This window comes from Rhipicephalus microplus, chromosome 1, assembly GCF_043290135.1.
Source record: "Rhipicephalus microplus isolate Deutch F79 chromosome 1, USDA_Rmic, whole genome shotgun sequence".
In the NCBI taxonomy this organism is placed as follows: domain Eukaryota; kingdom Metazoa; phylum Arthropoda; class Arachnida; order Ixodida; family Ixodidae; genus Rhipicephalus; species Rhipicephalus microplus.
Window position 1 is genome coordinate 211,611,520 of NC_134700.1, and position 17,776 is coordinate 211,629,295.

General features: G+C 45.9%; 1 protein-coding gene across 1 annotated transcript in view; it reads right to left on the reverse strand.

The window, feature by feature from the left end:
* Window positions 1-862: 862 nt before the first annotated feature.
* Window positions 863-17,776, reverse strand: part of LOC142766957 (chitinase-3-like protein 2) — a 30,396-nt gene continuing 13,482 nt past the window's right edge. The window contains exons 4-10 of the mRNA XM_075868155.1: window positions 13,671-13,930; window positions 9,838-9,941; window positions 9,537-9,657; window positions 8,321-8,515; window positions 7,342-7,464; window positions 3,570-3,722; window positions 863-1,120 (exon numbers count right to left, since the gene is read on the reverse strand). Of these exons, the coding sequence (XP_075724270.1) occupies window positions 863-1,120; window positions 3,570-3,722; window positions 7,342-7,464; window positions 8,321-8,515; window positions 9,537-9,657; window positions 9,838-9,941; window positions 13,671-13,930 (1,214 nt within the window). The remainder of the gene's footprint in view (window positions 1,121-3,569; window positions 3,723-7,341; window positions 7,465-8,320; window positions 8,516-9,536; window positions 9,658-9,837; window positions 9,942-13,670; window positions 13,931-17,776) is intronic.

Consider the following 17,776-nt stretch of genomic DNA (forward strand, 5'->3'; position numbering starts at 1 on the left):
AGCCTAATCACTAAAAAGATTAATTTGGTAACATCACCTCACAAACGAATATAAATTTTGTCCGCTTAATATATTAATAAACAGCACTTAGGGCAGGTAATACTTAGGGCAGGTAATAACCACAGAGCCGAACCACGAGATTGAAGTAACTAGAAGAATAAGAATGGGGTGGAGCACATTCGGCAAGCACTCCCAAATTATGACAGGTAGATTGCCACTATCCCTCAAGAGGAAGGTGTGTAACAGCTGTATCTTGCCGGTACTTAGCTACGGAGCAGAAACCTGGAGACTCACAAAGAGCGTTCAGCTTAAATTGAGGACGACGCAGCGAGTAATGGAAAAAAAAATGGAAGGTGTAACCTTAAGAGACAAGAAGAGAGCGGAGTGGATTAGGGGACAAACGGGGGTTAAGGATATCATAGTTGAAATAAAAAAGAGGAAATGGACATGGGCCGGGCATGTAGCGCATAGACAGGATAACCGCTGGTCATTAATGGTAACTAACTGGATTCCCAGAGAAGGAAAGCGGGTTAGGGGGAGACAGAAGGTTAGGTGGGCAGATGAAATTAAGAAGTTTGCGGGTATAAAGTGGCAGCAGCAAGCACAGGACCGGGTTAACTGGCGAAAATGGGAGAGGCCTTTGTCCTGCAGTGGACGTAGTCAGGCTGATGATGATGATGACGATGATGATGATTCCAATATTGGTATTGTAGATTAACTGAGTTCATGGAATATCACTGTATGGTCTCGTCATAAATAATGTGAAAAACCTGTCACGTACGAACCCTTTCCTGCACACGGGTTTCACGTAGCCGTATCACGGGCTGCAGACACCAGGTATGCTCCACAGGTGATAAGCGGTTTATATCAACCCCGGAACGCTGATGCGCCTGTTTACATCAGAAGACTTCAGTGTGCTGTCCACACCGAGCGCCTTCAATGCAGATGTGCCAGCTTGGCCATACATAAAAACTCGGCAATGTACCAATTTAACATTCTTGGCATCGTACTGCGCTAAGCTCCAGACGCCGAAGAGGCAGATGCAAGCAGCCCACTCGGTGACGTCTGTGCTGCACTCAGTAATTCTAATGGCAGTGACGTCACGTTTACCGCCATTTACCTGAGTCCGGGAGCGTAAAATGATTCCACAGAAGACTTCTTATATACGTTTCCTGGCAACTACGCTATTAGTAGACTGACTTCTGGCAGCAATTATTCTCCCCATAAGAGCATGTCACTAATCACTAACGGTGACCTTAATGTGGATGTCTCAAAAACCAAGTACACTTGGTTAACACAGTGCACGAAAGACGTTGTCGATGTGAATAGGGTCTTGTAAGACCACGTGGTTATGACGAGGAACAAAGCTTTCGTTGATCACTTCATAAGGGGCATCAGCGATTTTCGACACTTTAATTGTATACGTTCTACTTCAGTGTGAATAAGCCCTCTCCGCCAAATATGGTAACAAATTTGCTCTGCTGCTGGTGCCGACATTTCACATTGATGTCGCCCAGGTTTAGGAAGTGTCGAAAACCCATCGGACACGTGTGCGTGACACATGGACACATCAACACATGGACACATAAACAAATGAATTCATAGACACATGGACACATGCACACACGTGACCCAGAACACGTGGTCGTCATGTGTGTGCGCGTAAACATCGCGGGCTGATGCAAGAACATTTCAGCCGGTCATTGCATGGTCTGGCAGTGGTGGGCTTAGTGGTGGCGTCGTTACGTGATATGAACAACCAGTGCTCACATTTATATGTTTTCTGGATACGCAAATGCGTATAAAATTGCTACACATGTTTACAGAGCACTATAGATTCATTCACCTCGTAACGTTATGCTCATATTAAGAATGCGACATAGCAAACTTATTTCTGCATGCCTCGCATACCATTGATTTCATAATGTGTAGGACATGCCGATTTTTTAAGCGTGTCCTTTGGCGCCATTCTTCTATACTTTCGGATGAAGCAGCGAAACACGAAATAGGGATCGCCATAATTTTCTATGGCAATTCGCCCAACGTGTTATGGTTTAATTTGTTTACCACGCACTTATTAACGTCATGTTCCTCTGGATGATGGGATCAGACGGCACCATCTCCGGTGGCAACATTTATTGGCAGTGTTGTGCAAGCGACAGAACCCAAGTGCACATCTGCTGCCGTGTGAAAAAGTAGTACTTTAGTTTACTGATAATTTACGGGCTTGCCTAGCTAAGAAAAGATCATTTTAATTACTACGAGACTCACTGCTACGGGAAGCCGTGGGTAAAATGAAGTTATTGTTCACTTTGCAAGAATTTTTTTCTTTTTCTGTTCATTTGCTACACAGCGCCTCCTTTGCAGCACACCATTTTTTTGTTTGTTTTTTTTTTTTCAATGTAAACGGGGCGTCCGTGACGTGAGTGGGTACGGCTGCAGACGCGCTGTTTGTATCTCCATGACAAGAAATATATACTAGTAATAGATAACTAAAAATGTACATTGAGTAACCTAAATGTCTCTCCCATTCCCAGTTCTTCATGTACATGTTTTTTTTTTTCTTTTAAATGCGTTAACGATGCGAGCGAGCAGAACGGAAATCAGCCGCAAGCTGAATAATACTCGTGGGGCAACAAAAATTAGCGGAATATCTGCCTCCGTAGCCTTCTTTCCACTTTCAAAATAAGTTGTCACCGAATGTAGCGTTACATTTGTTCTTACTTTTTCACCACTTAGGCTTTATTTTGGTAGGTTTTTCAATCGGAGAATGTTTTGGGGAAAAGAAAGGATGCTACAACTTCGTGAGGCAACAGTGATCTGCGCTTCCCTCATTTATTAACGAGAAAGCCTTAGACGTCTCTACGAACAAGATAACGTCACTTCACTATGACGTGACGTTACGTCACGCGAAGACGTCATCACGTGACATCATAGCTTGGTAAAATGTGTGCCGATCACTGGCGCAGTACAAAAAAGCATGTGAAGTGCCTCCGATTTCGGAAGCAGTGCAAAACCTCGTTACGTGCGGAAAGCTTTCGGTGGTTGCTATATGGGCAGGACCAATACGTCTTTTGATAAAAAGTGTGCGTACATAATGCGCGCAACAGCTCTATGCAAAAAAAAAAATACGCATCATATTGCCACAGAGATTGCTCCTACTAATTATTTTACAAAGAGGACCAACGGGACGCTATGTGAGCGTCTACAGTGCCTCGCAACCAACGAGACGCTATGTTGGCGTCTGCAATGCCTCGCAACCAACGAGACGCTATGTGGGCGTCTGCAGTGCCTCGCAACCAACGAGATGCTATGTGGGCGTCTATTGTGCCTCGCGCCTGCTCACGCATCTGAGGCAGAGCAGCGCATGCCTCCGGTATACGAGCACGAGCCGGGAAGACTGACGGAGTAGTTGTTCAGAAAGGGACACGTAGGCGGAACGCTTTTAGCAGACTCTTCTTTGTGACATAGCTACTTTTCTGGGCACAAGTTCGCCCTCAATAAATCATTGTGTGTGTTCCCACTCTTGTATTACGTGACAATATTAGCAAGCTTAACACCAGGCGCACCTTTAAGCGCAGAGGCCGGTAATCTTTGATCACATTCCAGCAGACTTGCAGCATCGGATAGAGCTCGCCTTTGTTGCACATCCCCGCGAAGTCGTCGTCCTCCAGCGACCACACGAACACGCCGCCAAAGGAGTGCGAACGGAACCATTTGACCTGCGATGAATGCGACAAGGTCAAGTCGTGAGCATAATTGACCAAGCTCTCGATCTGACCACTGGTTGTTTGCCTTCACTAATGAAATGTCTGGCATTGCGATCGTCGGAACGGTTCGCTGATAATTCTAGCATAACTGCATTTCGTGAATGCGGGTAAAGATAATTGAGCTTGAACGCTCAGTAAAGAAGAAGGACGGCCAAAAATATTATTGCGGCATTTCCTCTCTCCCCCTGTCCCCTCATTTAAAGTTTACTACATACCACTAAATATTTTTTTTTACTGTAGAAATATATGACAGGTAGGTAGTAAACGTTGTCATTACTTCTGAGCCCGTCACTGGCTGTAAAGGCCTAAGACCGGCTTACTTGACGGGTTTGTAAACATCATTAGCTATTTCGGCTGCAGTATATTACGCAGTATATTAGTATTAGTTGTATAAAAAATTTTGAGCAAACAATCATTTCTTGGCATTGCAATACCAGTTTTGCACTTCGTCGTGGCGCAATTATGCAATAAGGCATGCTTCTCTGAAATGTTGATTTTTATGCCGTGTGTCCTTAAAAACGTGTTGAAACCTCTCTAAAACCAGGGAGATGAAATATTTGTTCGACGCCTTCAGAATTACTTCTTTTGTGACCGCAGTTATATTCATGTACCTAAAGGGTTCATTTGTGGCAGCAATTTCAGAAAATTTAACCTAATTACCCTTCTAAATAGAGGAATAATAAATATTTGTGGCGCAACTCCAACAAGGAAAAAAAGGAGGAGGACAGGATAGGGCTGGTGCCCTATCCTGTCTCCTTTTCGTTCTTTGTCAGAGTTGGCCCACAAATATTCATAGAGCTATGAATTTCCAACTCACCCAAGAAGAAGCGCTCTTAAATAGTGGAGTTATGCGGCGATGTAAAATTGAATAATTGAAATCCTTCGTGCGAATAACCCATCACAGCCTTGGAAAAATCAGCCTCTAGTAATACTTGCTAAAAATATAAATTCATCCAAGTTCACCGACCGAATCGGACGTTCGCCTCGGATGCACAACCACCTCGGTGGCTATGGTGCTCGGCTGGTGAACCGGAGGTCGCGGGTTCGATGCTGGTGGACGCATTTTGATGGAGGCGAAATGCTATAGAGGCCCGTGTCCTGTGCCATGTCAGCGCACGTCAAAGAACACCAGATGGTCGAAATTTCCGGAGCCCTCCACTACGACACCATCCGTAAATATGGAGGTTTTCAGACGTAAAACCCCACATATAAGAATTACTAAACCAATAGGCACAAGCGTGCAGCTGTCACATTCTTTTGAGACGTCCAGAATGGGTGATCGTCCTTACGTCCACAATGAATCGACTTCGTCACGTGGTATGTGTTCACCGCGTTTACAATTACAGCACGCTTGGCCCGTATACGCTAGCGAACACGAAACAACTACGCTGATGTAATCATTCTCTTGAACAGTGACGTCAACCATGTCGTCCCTCTTATTTAGTTCATTGGTGCTTCGGTTTCCGTTTCGTCCTTCAGTTTTGAATTTCATTACACTGTGACGAGTTCTAGAGATTCTTTTCTCTATATCTGAAAGCTAGTATGTATTCTTCACATGAAAAACTTCATTCTCCTATTTGATATAACCAGCTAACTCCGCTGATTAAACACTTCACTTATCATCTGTAATCACTGTCCGAAGTGATATGTGTAACCTTCTTAAGATACCTCCCACTACAAAAAGAAAACAGTAAGAAAGTCAGGGAACAAATATTTTCCTAATTTTGGAAAATGGAGAGCCCCTTTCTTTAAAACACACTGTACGCCTATGGCTCCTCACTGGTGCGAATCGTACATTTCGAAAGTAGGGCTGTACGTGTGACGTTAAATTTGATGTTGGTGTATATCCCGCGTAGAAAGCCGTGGTATTTGCGAGTTCGCGTATGTGTATGCGTTTTCGCTTATGGTTCGCTGCGCAAAATTCTTCCTACACATCGACTGCTGTAATCATGCTCAGAAAGGCTCCCTGCGCAGGTACTAAATGTGAGCCACACCAACTGCGCTACTTTTTTCGCAACCGTTAGTGAGTGACTGTATTCTTTTAGGATTCTCCATTCCATTACACGCTGACCGTGCTATCAATATAAGGCACAAACAGGAAACGAGAGTTTCGCGTGTATCGTCGTGGCCGTACATTCGGCCACACATGTTACCAACACCGTATAGTGCCACATACCATGATCTTGAGGTTTAGCAAAAAAAAAAGATTATAAAGACGCTAGACGACAAAGCAGGTTAGAATAGTGTGCTCCGGCCCCTAAAGTCACTTTTTTTTCTCTCGAAACCTGAAGACACGCAGTACCAAATGGAAGACTGATGATATGGCCCCGCCGTGGTGGTCTAATGGCTAAGGTACTCGGCTGCTGACCCGCAGGTCGCGGGTTCGAATCCCGGCTGCGGCGGCTGCATTTCCGATGGAGGCGGAAATGTTGTAGGCCCGTGTGCTCAGATTTGGGTGCACGTTAAAGAACCCCAGGTGGTCAAAATTTCTGGAGTCCTCCACTACGGCGTCTCTCATAATCATATGGTGGTTTTGGGATGTTAAACCCCACATATCAATCAAAGACTGATGATAATCTATGTAGATGTGCATATATATATATATATATATATATATATATATATATATATATATATATATATATATATATATATATATATATATTGCATTTATTAAACTGTGTTGTTATTTTAGGAGACCCAAAAAAAGCCATGATTGGACGGCCAGCAAATGAACAGACAGACAGACCAACGAACGAACGGACTGACGGACGGACGGAGGGACGCATGGATGAGCGGACGCATGGATGGACGGATGGACGCATGGATGGACGGTTAGAAGCACGGACGAGCAGACGGGGCGCTTCGTCCCACTCATCATCATTCACACCGTAGATATGGTGTGGCCTCATATTTGTTGACATGCAATGCAATGCGACTGGCTACTACGATGACTACGACCACACAGGACATACGACCCACGGCGTAAGGAGCTTCGCATCTAAAAAAATCACAGCATATCCACGGAGCGACTGATCATGAGTGGAACGAAGCGTCGGTGAGTCCGAGCGTGCGTCCGTCCATGTGTTTTTGCGTCCACGCGTCCATCCGTGCATCCGTCCGTCCGTACGTCCTTTCGTCCGTCTATATGTCCGTCCGTGCATCCGTTCGTCTGTCTGTCTGTCTGTCTGTCTGTCCATTCGTCTGTCTGTCCATACATCCATTCGTACGTCTGTTTGTCTGTCCACACGCCCGTTCGTACGTCTGTCTGTCTGTCCGTCCGTTCATCTAGTGAAAACTCCAAGTGCCACCATCTCGCACCTTATCATCATACATTCATCATATACAACAAACGCCATCCAGCGGACATACTAAGGACTAAACGAGAGGTGGCTACTACTACAAACACGGGACGTACGACTCACGGCGTAAGGAGCTTCGCCCCTAAAAATTTACTGTGAGAGGTGCTTCACTTATAAAGACCACTAGCGTGTAGTAGGGGAGACGATATCACATGCAATGAAATGAAGATCTAAGAAAAGTTAACGTTCAGGTAGCAGATGTTCTATACCTTGACCTCGCCGCTTCCCTTGTCGTCGTAGCTCACCCACTGGTTGTTAGAGTAGATGTACGCGGTTTCTGCGTACGGTGCCCATTCCCGTCTCCACTGCTTGCTGTTGGCCCGCTGGCACGTCTGAAAGAACGTTGGGAAATGCTGTGGTTATGCCATATAACTATTATTATGGCGTACGATTACGCGCTTATGACACAACTACACATGTACCCCCCCCCCCCCTGCCCTTTATATTCTGTATATTGAACTCGCCATATCTGCTCCATACCTTCACTCATTCGAACTTGTCCCATCACTGTTCAAAGCGCAAGCTTATGACAAGGCAGGTCTTCAATGACAAAAGCGGCCAAGAAGCCGTGGCGAAGAACTGCTTAAATTCTGAACAGCCCCAAGAGAGACGGGAACCACTGGAAGGGCGCTGTAAGAGGCATGCCATCACTTCATAAGAAGTTTCTTTTCTTTAGGACTTGACAAAAGGCCGGCTGCGTTGCACTGGAGAGCCCCGTGGACGCCTATGCACATGCTACACAGAACCCTCTAAGAATGTTACTGACTGAAAGCAGGGCATATATCTTCTGTTGGGGCGAGTTGGTTCATTACGGAGAAAGGAAATGCTGGGCTGAACAGACACCCACAAGAGTGTTCGAGTCTACGATCGGCGTCAAATGAAACCCGAACAACGGCAAGCATTCCCAATGGTATATATAGTGTGCGCTGTTCAGTTGATCACCATAAACCGGCGCGCATATGCGCCACGCTGCCGAATCGGATGCGCACACCTGTCAATTTTATAACTTTAGAGCACGCACTGTACCATTGGAAATGCTCGCCGCTGTTTGGGTTTCATTTGACGCCGATAAATACGTGTAGCTTCTCATGTGAATGTCAATTGCCGCTGGTAGTACCTATCCTCCAAGAAAGCTGGGTGTAGTTTTCCATTTAAAATAGCACAGAAGGCAGACATGGCCGCTCTCACCTCGACGTAGTTCATGTAACCATCCGTTTTGGTGTAACTTGCGGCATTCCCGAGTGGATGTCCCTGCTTCAGTTTGGCACTGACGCCGTTGTAGCTCGAGTTATCGAGCGTAAAGCTGCGACCATAAACAGCGAGTCCAGGTATGATCTTATACTTGGGCACGCCAGAGTTGATCCATTTGCCTAGACAGGTCTCCTAAAGCGTTCAACAGAAATATCCGTGAATGTTTGTTGTGTACAATTCGTCACGCTCTACCATGCACTTTGTACGCACTCTACCACTTTCTGTGAAATTTACCGGCAAGAGCTCATTTAGACATATGCCACTGGTTAGTGCTCCCGAAAGCTGTAACCACGCCATCTTTAGGACCATACCTGACTAATTTCTGGGACTATCTCATGTGTGCGGATTCAAGCCACGAATGGCGCGATGCTACAGGCAATGCCAAGTTGACTAATGGGCTTTTCGACTCTGGTTTTCCGATTGGTCGGTTTACGACCACCTACCAAACAATAACGCAATGCTGCTCGAAAATCGATTAAAATGTGATATTTGTTGTTCAATGAGACGTAAATTCTGCAGTGAGCATTCGCTCCTCATCTCAGCAAAAATTTATAATGCTAAGTGCGCAATTATTAAGAACTTTTGGTGAACCTTCTTTTTTAACTCATATTTTTTTCTTCTCTCATGCCCATACTTTTCTCCCCTCTTTAATCTTACTTTCCTTTCTTCACTCTCACTCGTTTAATGGCTCTATTCTGCGAGTGTTTTCATCTTCCCTTCCCCGTTTCTCCAGTGCAGGGTAATCAACAAGACACTTTTTCGTCAGCCTTCCTGTCTTCTGCCTTTCTGTTTTCTTCCTTGCATTGGTCTAGTGGCAGCGGATCTTGTCACGAATAAATATTCGAACGACTGTAACTTCCTTGCAATGTTCCGGGTGTTCTATTGCTCTCTTCAAAATACTAATGCCTAAAACACAAATGTGAACGAGTAAATTTCTAACGGATATCTCGTTTCAAGCATGACTGGGAGAAAAAAAAATATCGGCAAGGACCAACGACAATTCTAGAGAAATATTGCTTTTCAAATTTGGGTATATATAATATGCAAAATGATTTCAACTGCACACCTCTTATTTTTGTTTTGTAAAAACGCGAACTGTCAGGCGTCTAAACGACTATTGTAATCATCTGTCTTAATGGAATTTGATACTTACGCTTTCGACTGTAGTAGGGCCATTGTGGTCGGTATAGTTATACAACCCACTGGTCAGCCTTGTCAAGTGGAGGTCATCCAGTCTATAGTCGAACGTCATAAGGAAGAGGTAGTTCAGATGCCTGCACGGACACATGTTTTCAATGGTCCCGATAACATCCTGAACATTGGGTCCAACACTCGTCTTGAATGTTTTCGAATTAAGAGCATCCAATGTGGCAAAGCTGCAGCGGCAATAACCGCACTAGAGGTCCGATAAAAGATATTTGTGAGCGTAGAACGGTGCACTGCTGAATACTTGCCTGGACATTGTCTCGCTCATAAACAGGAAGTTTTTCTCAGTATGGCGGCAGGCAGGAAGCTGAGCCGTGATCATCTTTCTGTCCATCACTTCCCGCCGTAATGTCTGTGCGGAATGAGGGTGGCATTACGAGGCAGCTCGAACCTAAACGTCTAAAAGACACACAAACTCGGAACTTTGTACTCACTATTAAGGATGTATCACGTGCCCACGTCATCTTTAATGTCAATGGTCCTGCGTTAGTGATCAACCCTTTCAACAGCAAAGCTGCTCAAGCTAGCTGCAATTTGTGTGGCCTGCAGGTATGTATGGTGTGGTCTACGCGAAAGCTGTCGTCCTATGCGCCCCTAAAATCTGGTAATTCCCACAGCTCACCACTGATCCCTTAAAAATGAAGCAGGGAACAGTCACCCCAACAAACGACTGTGAAGCGTCATCGGTGAACCGAAGACCCCGAGTACGTGCAATCAGAGAACGCTAGGAAACGAGAAAGACAAAGGCGGCTGAGAGAATAGCCCCAACCAATGAACGGCCTACGCCAAATATGACGTGCCCGTAGACCTATACGAGATGTGCGAACGCTTGGTTTCAGCGTGATGTTTTGTCTCGGCTTCACGGACTTCCGTGTCTCGTCTGTGACTGTCTGGGGTCTTGCTCGACCCTCTTTGCACCAAGAATCAACGTAGGAGTACCCCCTTGAATCGCCTATAGCGAATGCCCGTAGCAACGACATAATAGCAATCTAGAAACAACTTGCGTCACAACAACCTACAGGCAACTAGATTAGTCTTCGGAATCGTCCATTTTCACTGTTTCAAGGCTTGCTCGGCTAAGTGCAAGCTTCGGCAGTCTTTATCAAATCGACCCAGCGCTCAACGTCCGAGGTAAACATGCATATAAAAGAGGCATTAATTCAAGTAAAAATCAGGCTTTAAGTAAAGCGAAAGCGAGCCCGCTAAACCCTGCTGACGTCAGGGATCTGAAGCGTGCTCTGTACTTGTCCAAACGCTGTATTATTACACCAAATCGAATTAACAGGGCATTTATTCTATATGAGATCCATGGTTCATATTGGCCGCCTGCATTCGCAAGCGTTGTGTCCGAAATTTCATTTGTACGGCGTCAGCGCTTGCGTATACTTCGTTCCAGTTCTAAGGCATTGCGGCGTCGGGCGTCGACGTTAGGCACAGAAAGTTTTCTGGACGGGGGGAGAAAGTAAAGACCAGTATAAAAACAAGATGGCTCGATCCTTCTAGCTGTCTTAGGCAAATGCGCAAGGAACCCTGTGCGCTTCTTTTTGTGGAATCACAGGTGGATGGGAGGCAGCTTACGTCCACGCAACTTCAATGCAGTATCAAAAATAGCACATGGCTGTGTATCATTCGATATGCATCACGTCGTTTACATCGACGTGCAATTCCCCCAAAGTACCTTGTCGCTTCCACAATGAAACAATCTGCAGTGCTTCTGTTTAGGCGGTAAACTCTTAGTGCCACTGAGCGAATTCGATCAGCCAGTCCTTTCACGAACTGCGCTAATGGGTACCTTATTTCCAAAACTTCGAGCATCAAGTATATACAAAGTTCGCGAGAATGCCCAAGAATAATTTAGTGAGCTGATCGTGATGCTCGATTGTTTACAGCGCTCATTATTTTCGTGGCATATGACAACTAGTGGCCTCCTGCTTCAAAGCTTTAAACTGCAGGTATGGCCAACCTCGACTGCATGTTTGATCGTGGTAATCATGCGTCACGTCCACAGGTCGCCGAACTGACTCATTCGTCGACTCGCTTAAGACTCACTCTGACTCATATCGAGCCGTGAGTCTGAGTCGGAATGAGTCCCGTGAATAATATTTTGGGGATCACTGAGTCCGAATGAGTCCGGCCCAGAAAAATTTTGGCGAGCCAGAGTTTGTATGTGCCCTAAGTGACACACATATTTTTTTAGGGAGTCTAAGTGAGTCCACCCTTTTTGCCGACCTATGACTTCTATATTGTTATCATTATATTGCTATCAGCGTTACTGAAATTCGTGTTTCAACTCACGTCTACTCACACGTATTCCAAAGCAGTATCGTTCATACGCCATTTGATTATTTATTGATCAGAGGCATGAAATACGTCGGGGAGTGCCTTGACCTCTGTGCATCAAACTCTTCACAGCAAGTTATTGATAAAGAAATCTCGTTTGAGTCATCTTTTTCAATAAATGGCCTTACTGGATCACAACAACTGATAACTGGATTTCGAAAGTACTATTTATTTATTTATTTATTTATTTATTTATTTATTTATTTATTTACAGAACGTTACAGAGCTCTCGAGGGGCATAGTGTAAGGGGGATGGTACAGATAATATGTTAGAAAATCATATATACATATGTATCTATACATACATAGGCAAATATTGAATATAATAGGAAATGCAGTCCAACTTACGAACATGTAAGCAAAATACATACTAGAAAAGTGAGTTACAGTATGTGAAGGTGAAATACAAAAAATATTATGGCAGTAACTCCAACCTAGCATTAGTGCAAAAACATCAACAACAGTCCTATAAGCACAGATGATTACGAAGATGCGATAGAGCAGTTCTTATCGATAGAGCCATATCAAAAGGTGCCTATTACGGGAAGATATTGGTGAAGAGCATTGACACCATCACCAAAAAAAGCTAATTCCAGGCTAACGGACTCGTGAGTCGACTCACTCGGACTAACTCAGACTCGGGTCAGGCAGTGAGTCTTAGTTCGAGTAAGTTCGAGCGAGTGATAATTTGGTGAGTTTGAGTCGGAGTCAATTCATCTGAGAAACGCTTTAGTGAATCTGAGTCCGAATGAGTTTCGTTGAAAAACGTTTCGGTGAGTTGAAGTCCGATCGTCCACTAAGCGCAGAGTATACTTCATCAGTCTGTCTGAGTGAGCTCCACAATTTTTGCCGACCTATAACAATATCAAGCAATGCGTGTACAATAAACGAAAATGCGCATATTACATTTGAACTTGAGGTCCATCTACTCATATTCCTAATAAATGAACGTTTTCGAAGAATTCCGTCATTTCTACTGCATTTTAGGTGAGCTCTAAGGGAGTGCGAGTAGACTTCATTTTGTATCGTCGTCAGTGTCGATTCCCGAAGATACTTCGGGCTTATGTGAATCGCGTCAAGACTTGACGTGCTTATACGATCTCTCTCTAAAGGCGATTCGTTTTTCACGGCTGCGATTCTCACTAATTCTAACACCTGTAAAAAGGACTAGGTGGTGCTGTAAAGAGACTCAACATCTGCTAAAAAAAACGCGTAGTAAAAAATAAACCACATATTCATTTATTCATTCACCTAACGAGACTCGAAGGCGAAAGCTATACTTTTTTTTTTCCTTCGCAGTTGATCTGCTTATCACCTCCCTCTCTCTCCCACAGAAAGCTTCCTGCGTTTGACGAGGTCTTCCATGGCCTTCGAGATTAAAGGCATGGCAAGCTTTCTGCACCTCACCTGGTTTCCCACTGCCTCCATGATCGGCCCTCTAATCGCCAAGTTACGATGTCATGTGACGTCACGTTACGTGACACCATGACGACGTCACCAATTTGGGAACATGCCACGTCATCGAGTGATGACGATCCTTCTGTTCGTTTTTTTTTTTTGTCCCACTTGTGTGGACGCCAAGCCGCGTTTGAAGCTTCAAGTTGCGTTTTACCAGGGAGGTGTATGTTTACCGGTGCAAAGTGAACAGCTCATTTTATATAAAGAGAGAGAGAGAGAGAGAGAGAAAGTTTCGCTGGACTTGAACTGAACGCCACGGGGTGTAGCGGGCAGTGTTTCTTACCTTGATAAATTTGAGTATGGTGATCATCTCATGTTTTTCGCTGACTTGGGGACCAGGTCCTTCGAGATGGAAGTTTACGCCGTCAATATGTAGCTGATCAAGCCACCACGCGATGTGCTTAACGAATTTCTTCATCTTGCCATCGTCACCTATCTGATTCATCAGACTTTGCGTGTGCGCGCCGGCGCCGTAACTGAAGAGTATCTTCAAGTGTTTTCCTTTTGGATCGTCCTTTAGCTGACTGAGCTCTTTCAATATATCTACAAAAGAAAGAACATAAACAAGAGAAGGTCAGTGTGCGATGGCTTGCTTAGTCTATAGGATTTTCACTTTAATTGATTGACATGCGGGTTTAAAGTACGAAAAAAAACCACGGTATGACTATAAGAGACGCCGTATAGTGGAAAACTCCGGAAATTTCGAGCACCTTGGGTTCTTTAACGTGCACCCAAATCTGAACACACAGGCCTGCAGGATTATCGCCTTCATCGAAAATGCAGCCTCCGCTGCCGTAATTCTATCCCGCGACCTGCGGAGTATTTTCACGTTAAAGAACACTCACGAGTGTGTTTCAGTGAGCCTGTGCTAGCTTAAAGCAGTATCACGAACTCAAAGAGGCGATGACACCTAATTTTAGATCATTAGTGCTACGAGAGTTAAGCCTAATGCGTTCGTAAAGTATCTGGCAATCATTCAGCGCATTTGGTCAAGCATCTAATTCACAATTTAGCGCTTTAATAAAGCGACGCGCGTGGCCTGACTCGATCAATCGCGCGAGACGTGAGAGTAAAGCGTGCTTGAACAATTTCATTCTAGTACACTACAGCCATGTCGTAACAAGCCGCTTGATGAAGCACATAACGTCACACACGCCATGGTAAAGATACAGTTGCCGATGGTGGGAGGGCCTTAAAGCCGGTAATTTTGGAATTTATTTTGCTCTGAAATTTTCTTTCGGAGTCCGTTTCTTTCCGTACGTGCAGGCATAATAGGCCCTCTACGTCTGTTTATCGCCGAAAAGCGCAATTTGCCGGGTGACCATGTACAGCGAACCTATGCAACTTGCAAGCATCATTTCTATCTGTGGCAATACGATTGCATTGCAGTTTGGCTCGCACATTCTCTTTGCTTGTTTTAACGTCTAACAGACCTCAGCGCCTCAACATCTCATCACAGTAAGAGCGTATACGTTATGATACCTGTTGGACGGCGACTGCCATTGAGATGTAATAAGATCATGAATGCTGGCCACCTCCGTGTAATAGACGTTACGACGCTGGCCTGCGGACCTGAAGGCCGCAGGTTCGATTCCGGCTACGGTGGTCTCGTTTCTTTGGAAACGGAATGCAAGAGACCCGTGTACTGTGCGGTTCAAGTGCATGTTAAGAAATACCAGATGTTCGAAATTTCTGGAACCCTCTTCTATGGCATGCGTCAGCAAAGAAAGTAACGGCGAGAGAGTAATGAGGATGACACAGACCACGGAACAAGCACTTGTCCCATGCCGCAGAGTTGGTGCATTATAATAGAGAGTTTTCGAAAATTGTACGCTGTTAGCGGGCGTTGCGGGTGTAGTATTTGCCTATGGGCGTCATATGAGCTTTCGAATAGCGTTTGTGCCCCGCGGCCCACGATCTCCTAGATATGAGCGCAAAGGGGCTCATATCGTGAGTGGACCGCAAACTCTAACGGCGGTTATCGTTATGACGCATGCGCAGTAACAACGAGCGTAGTGACGTCTAAAACTCCGTAATATCATTTTGCAAAAGTGCAGCACAATGCGAGCATGAAGAAAAAATGCAACAGTGAAGAAAAGAAACACGGACAACAGGATGAACGCTAAACTTCAAATTTTTGTTTATTGCATGACCCTATAGAGCACATTATTTGACTATCGTCACACATTGACACAATGTTTGACCATTGTGTAAATCAGGGCCACAGTCGTAATCAGCTGACGCTTGATATTATTGAGGCAAATTCTATCCTAACATGTGTGAAGCTGTGTGTGAGCACGCCGTCCGTTGCTTTACATGAAAAAAAAACGGCAGCGTATCCACGGAGTCAGTGATGGAGAGTGGGGCGAAGCATTCGTCCGTTCATTCTTTCTTGCTTCCGTCCGTCCATGCGTCCGTCTGTGTGACCGTCCATGCGTCCATCTGCACATCCGTGCGTGCGTCTGTTCGTGCGTCCGTCCCTGCGTTCGTCCATGCATCCGCCTTTGCGTCCGTTCATGCGTCCATCCATGCATCTGTCTGTGTGTCCGTTCGTCCATCTATTCAACACTCAAAGTACCACCATCTCGCATCTTTTCATTATATATTCCCCATATAGAAGCACCGCCATCCAGCGGCCATTCCAAGGACTGAACGAGAGGAGGCACACGCACAATTTCTTACGGCTTGCGCTTTGGGTCTACTTCCCACCGTTAACCACCTCGAGTTCATGGTATATACTAGTTCACTGTATTCATGGCACTGCGGCCCAACGCTCGCTAAACATTTCTAAAACCAAGGAGGTTACGCCCAGCGAGTATAACATAACAACCTTTTCCTGTCAGAACGTGCTCAATGTACATGCCAATGGCTGCTAATGGGAAATGAGAGACAGGAGAATCCGTCTTTTACTTTCTTGCGGCTTGCGCTTCGTATCTACTTCCCACCTTTAACCACCTCAAGTTCATTCATGGTATAAACTAGTTCTTTGTATTCATGGCACTGTGGCTCAACGCTCGCTAAACCTTTCTAAAACTAAGGAGGTTACTACCAGCGAGTATAACGTAGCAACCCTTTCTGGTCAGATAGTGCTCAATGTACATGCCAATGGCTGCTAGTAGGGATCGCAGCGTGTGGGTTAACTAGAAGCCGAATGCTCCGGTCTCCCATTCTCCATTAGCAGCCATTGGTATGTACATTGAGCACTATTTTTTATTGTTCAACAACGCACAGAAGAAATCTCTCACCGGCACCATCTGGAGTTCAAAATTTTATACTTGTTACATACTACAGCGGCTACGAGGGACGAACAAGTGCCGCTATAAGGAGCTTCGCCCCCAAAAAGGCTCGATTTTCTTGGCCGTGGGCAGTCAACTGCTGACGTAAAATGGTTAATTTATTATTTGCTCAAAACTACCTTTCCTGGTCATATGTGCTGCGCCACACGCGTGGTTTTTTTTTTTAAGTGTGAATACACTTTATAAGCGACCCCAAACCATCCACCGCCGTCGGCGGCACCCGCAGTCTTCTCTCTATCTTTAAAAGAAAGAGGACTTGGCGGGCCGCAGCGCGACGCTCTACCGAATAAGCCACGGACGTGACGCTGATAGTACCTCCCCCTTCGCTCGCTCCTCCGCTCTCCTCGCTCGCTGCAGCTGCGCGCGCACCCCTCTCTCTCGCGCGCCCGCCTTCTCTCTCAGTCTCCCGTCGAGAGCGGGTCGTGCGATGGACGTCCCGGAGGCAACGCTACCATCAACAACGAATGCAGTACAACCGAATGCCAGCACTGCACCCGTCGTTGGAGGTGACGGTACCGCGGTGGTTTCGCCGACGTTGGAAGACAAGGCGGCGCTGCGAAGGGCTCGTGAGACCGAACGTAAGCGGGCGAAGCGTGCAGCGGATGCCGAACTGCGTGCTCGCGAGGCCGAGTGCAAGCGGGCGAAGCGTGCAGCGGATGCCGAACTGCGCGCTCACGAGGCCGAGGACAAGCGGGCGAAGCGTGCAGCGGATGGTGAACTGCGCGCTCACGAGGCCGAGATGAGGCGTCAGCATCGAGCCGCGAACGCGGCCCAAGAAGCGGAACGACAACGCAAGCGTCAGGCGGAGAAGGGCGATGAAGGCCGGCGTCAAGACGCCACTCGCAATCGTCAACGGCGAGTGAACGTTCCCGAAGCCGTTCGAGCCAGTGAACGTGCCGAGCGGGAGAGGGTGCGAGCCCTGGACTACATTTCTCGGATCACAAAGCACTGGTACTAACCGTGAGCTACAACGATAACACGAATAGGTGCTAATCTGTAGTGTAGTTTGTGTGTGTGTGTGTGTGTGTGTGTGTGTGTGTGTGTGTGTGTGTGTGTGTGTGTGTGTGTGTGTGTGTGTGTGTGTGTGTGTGTG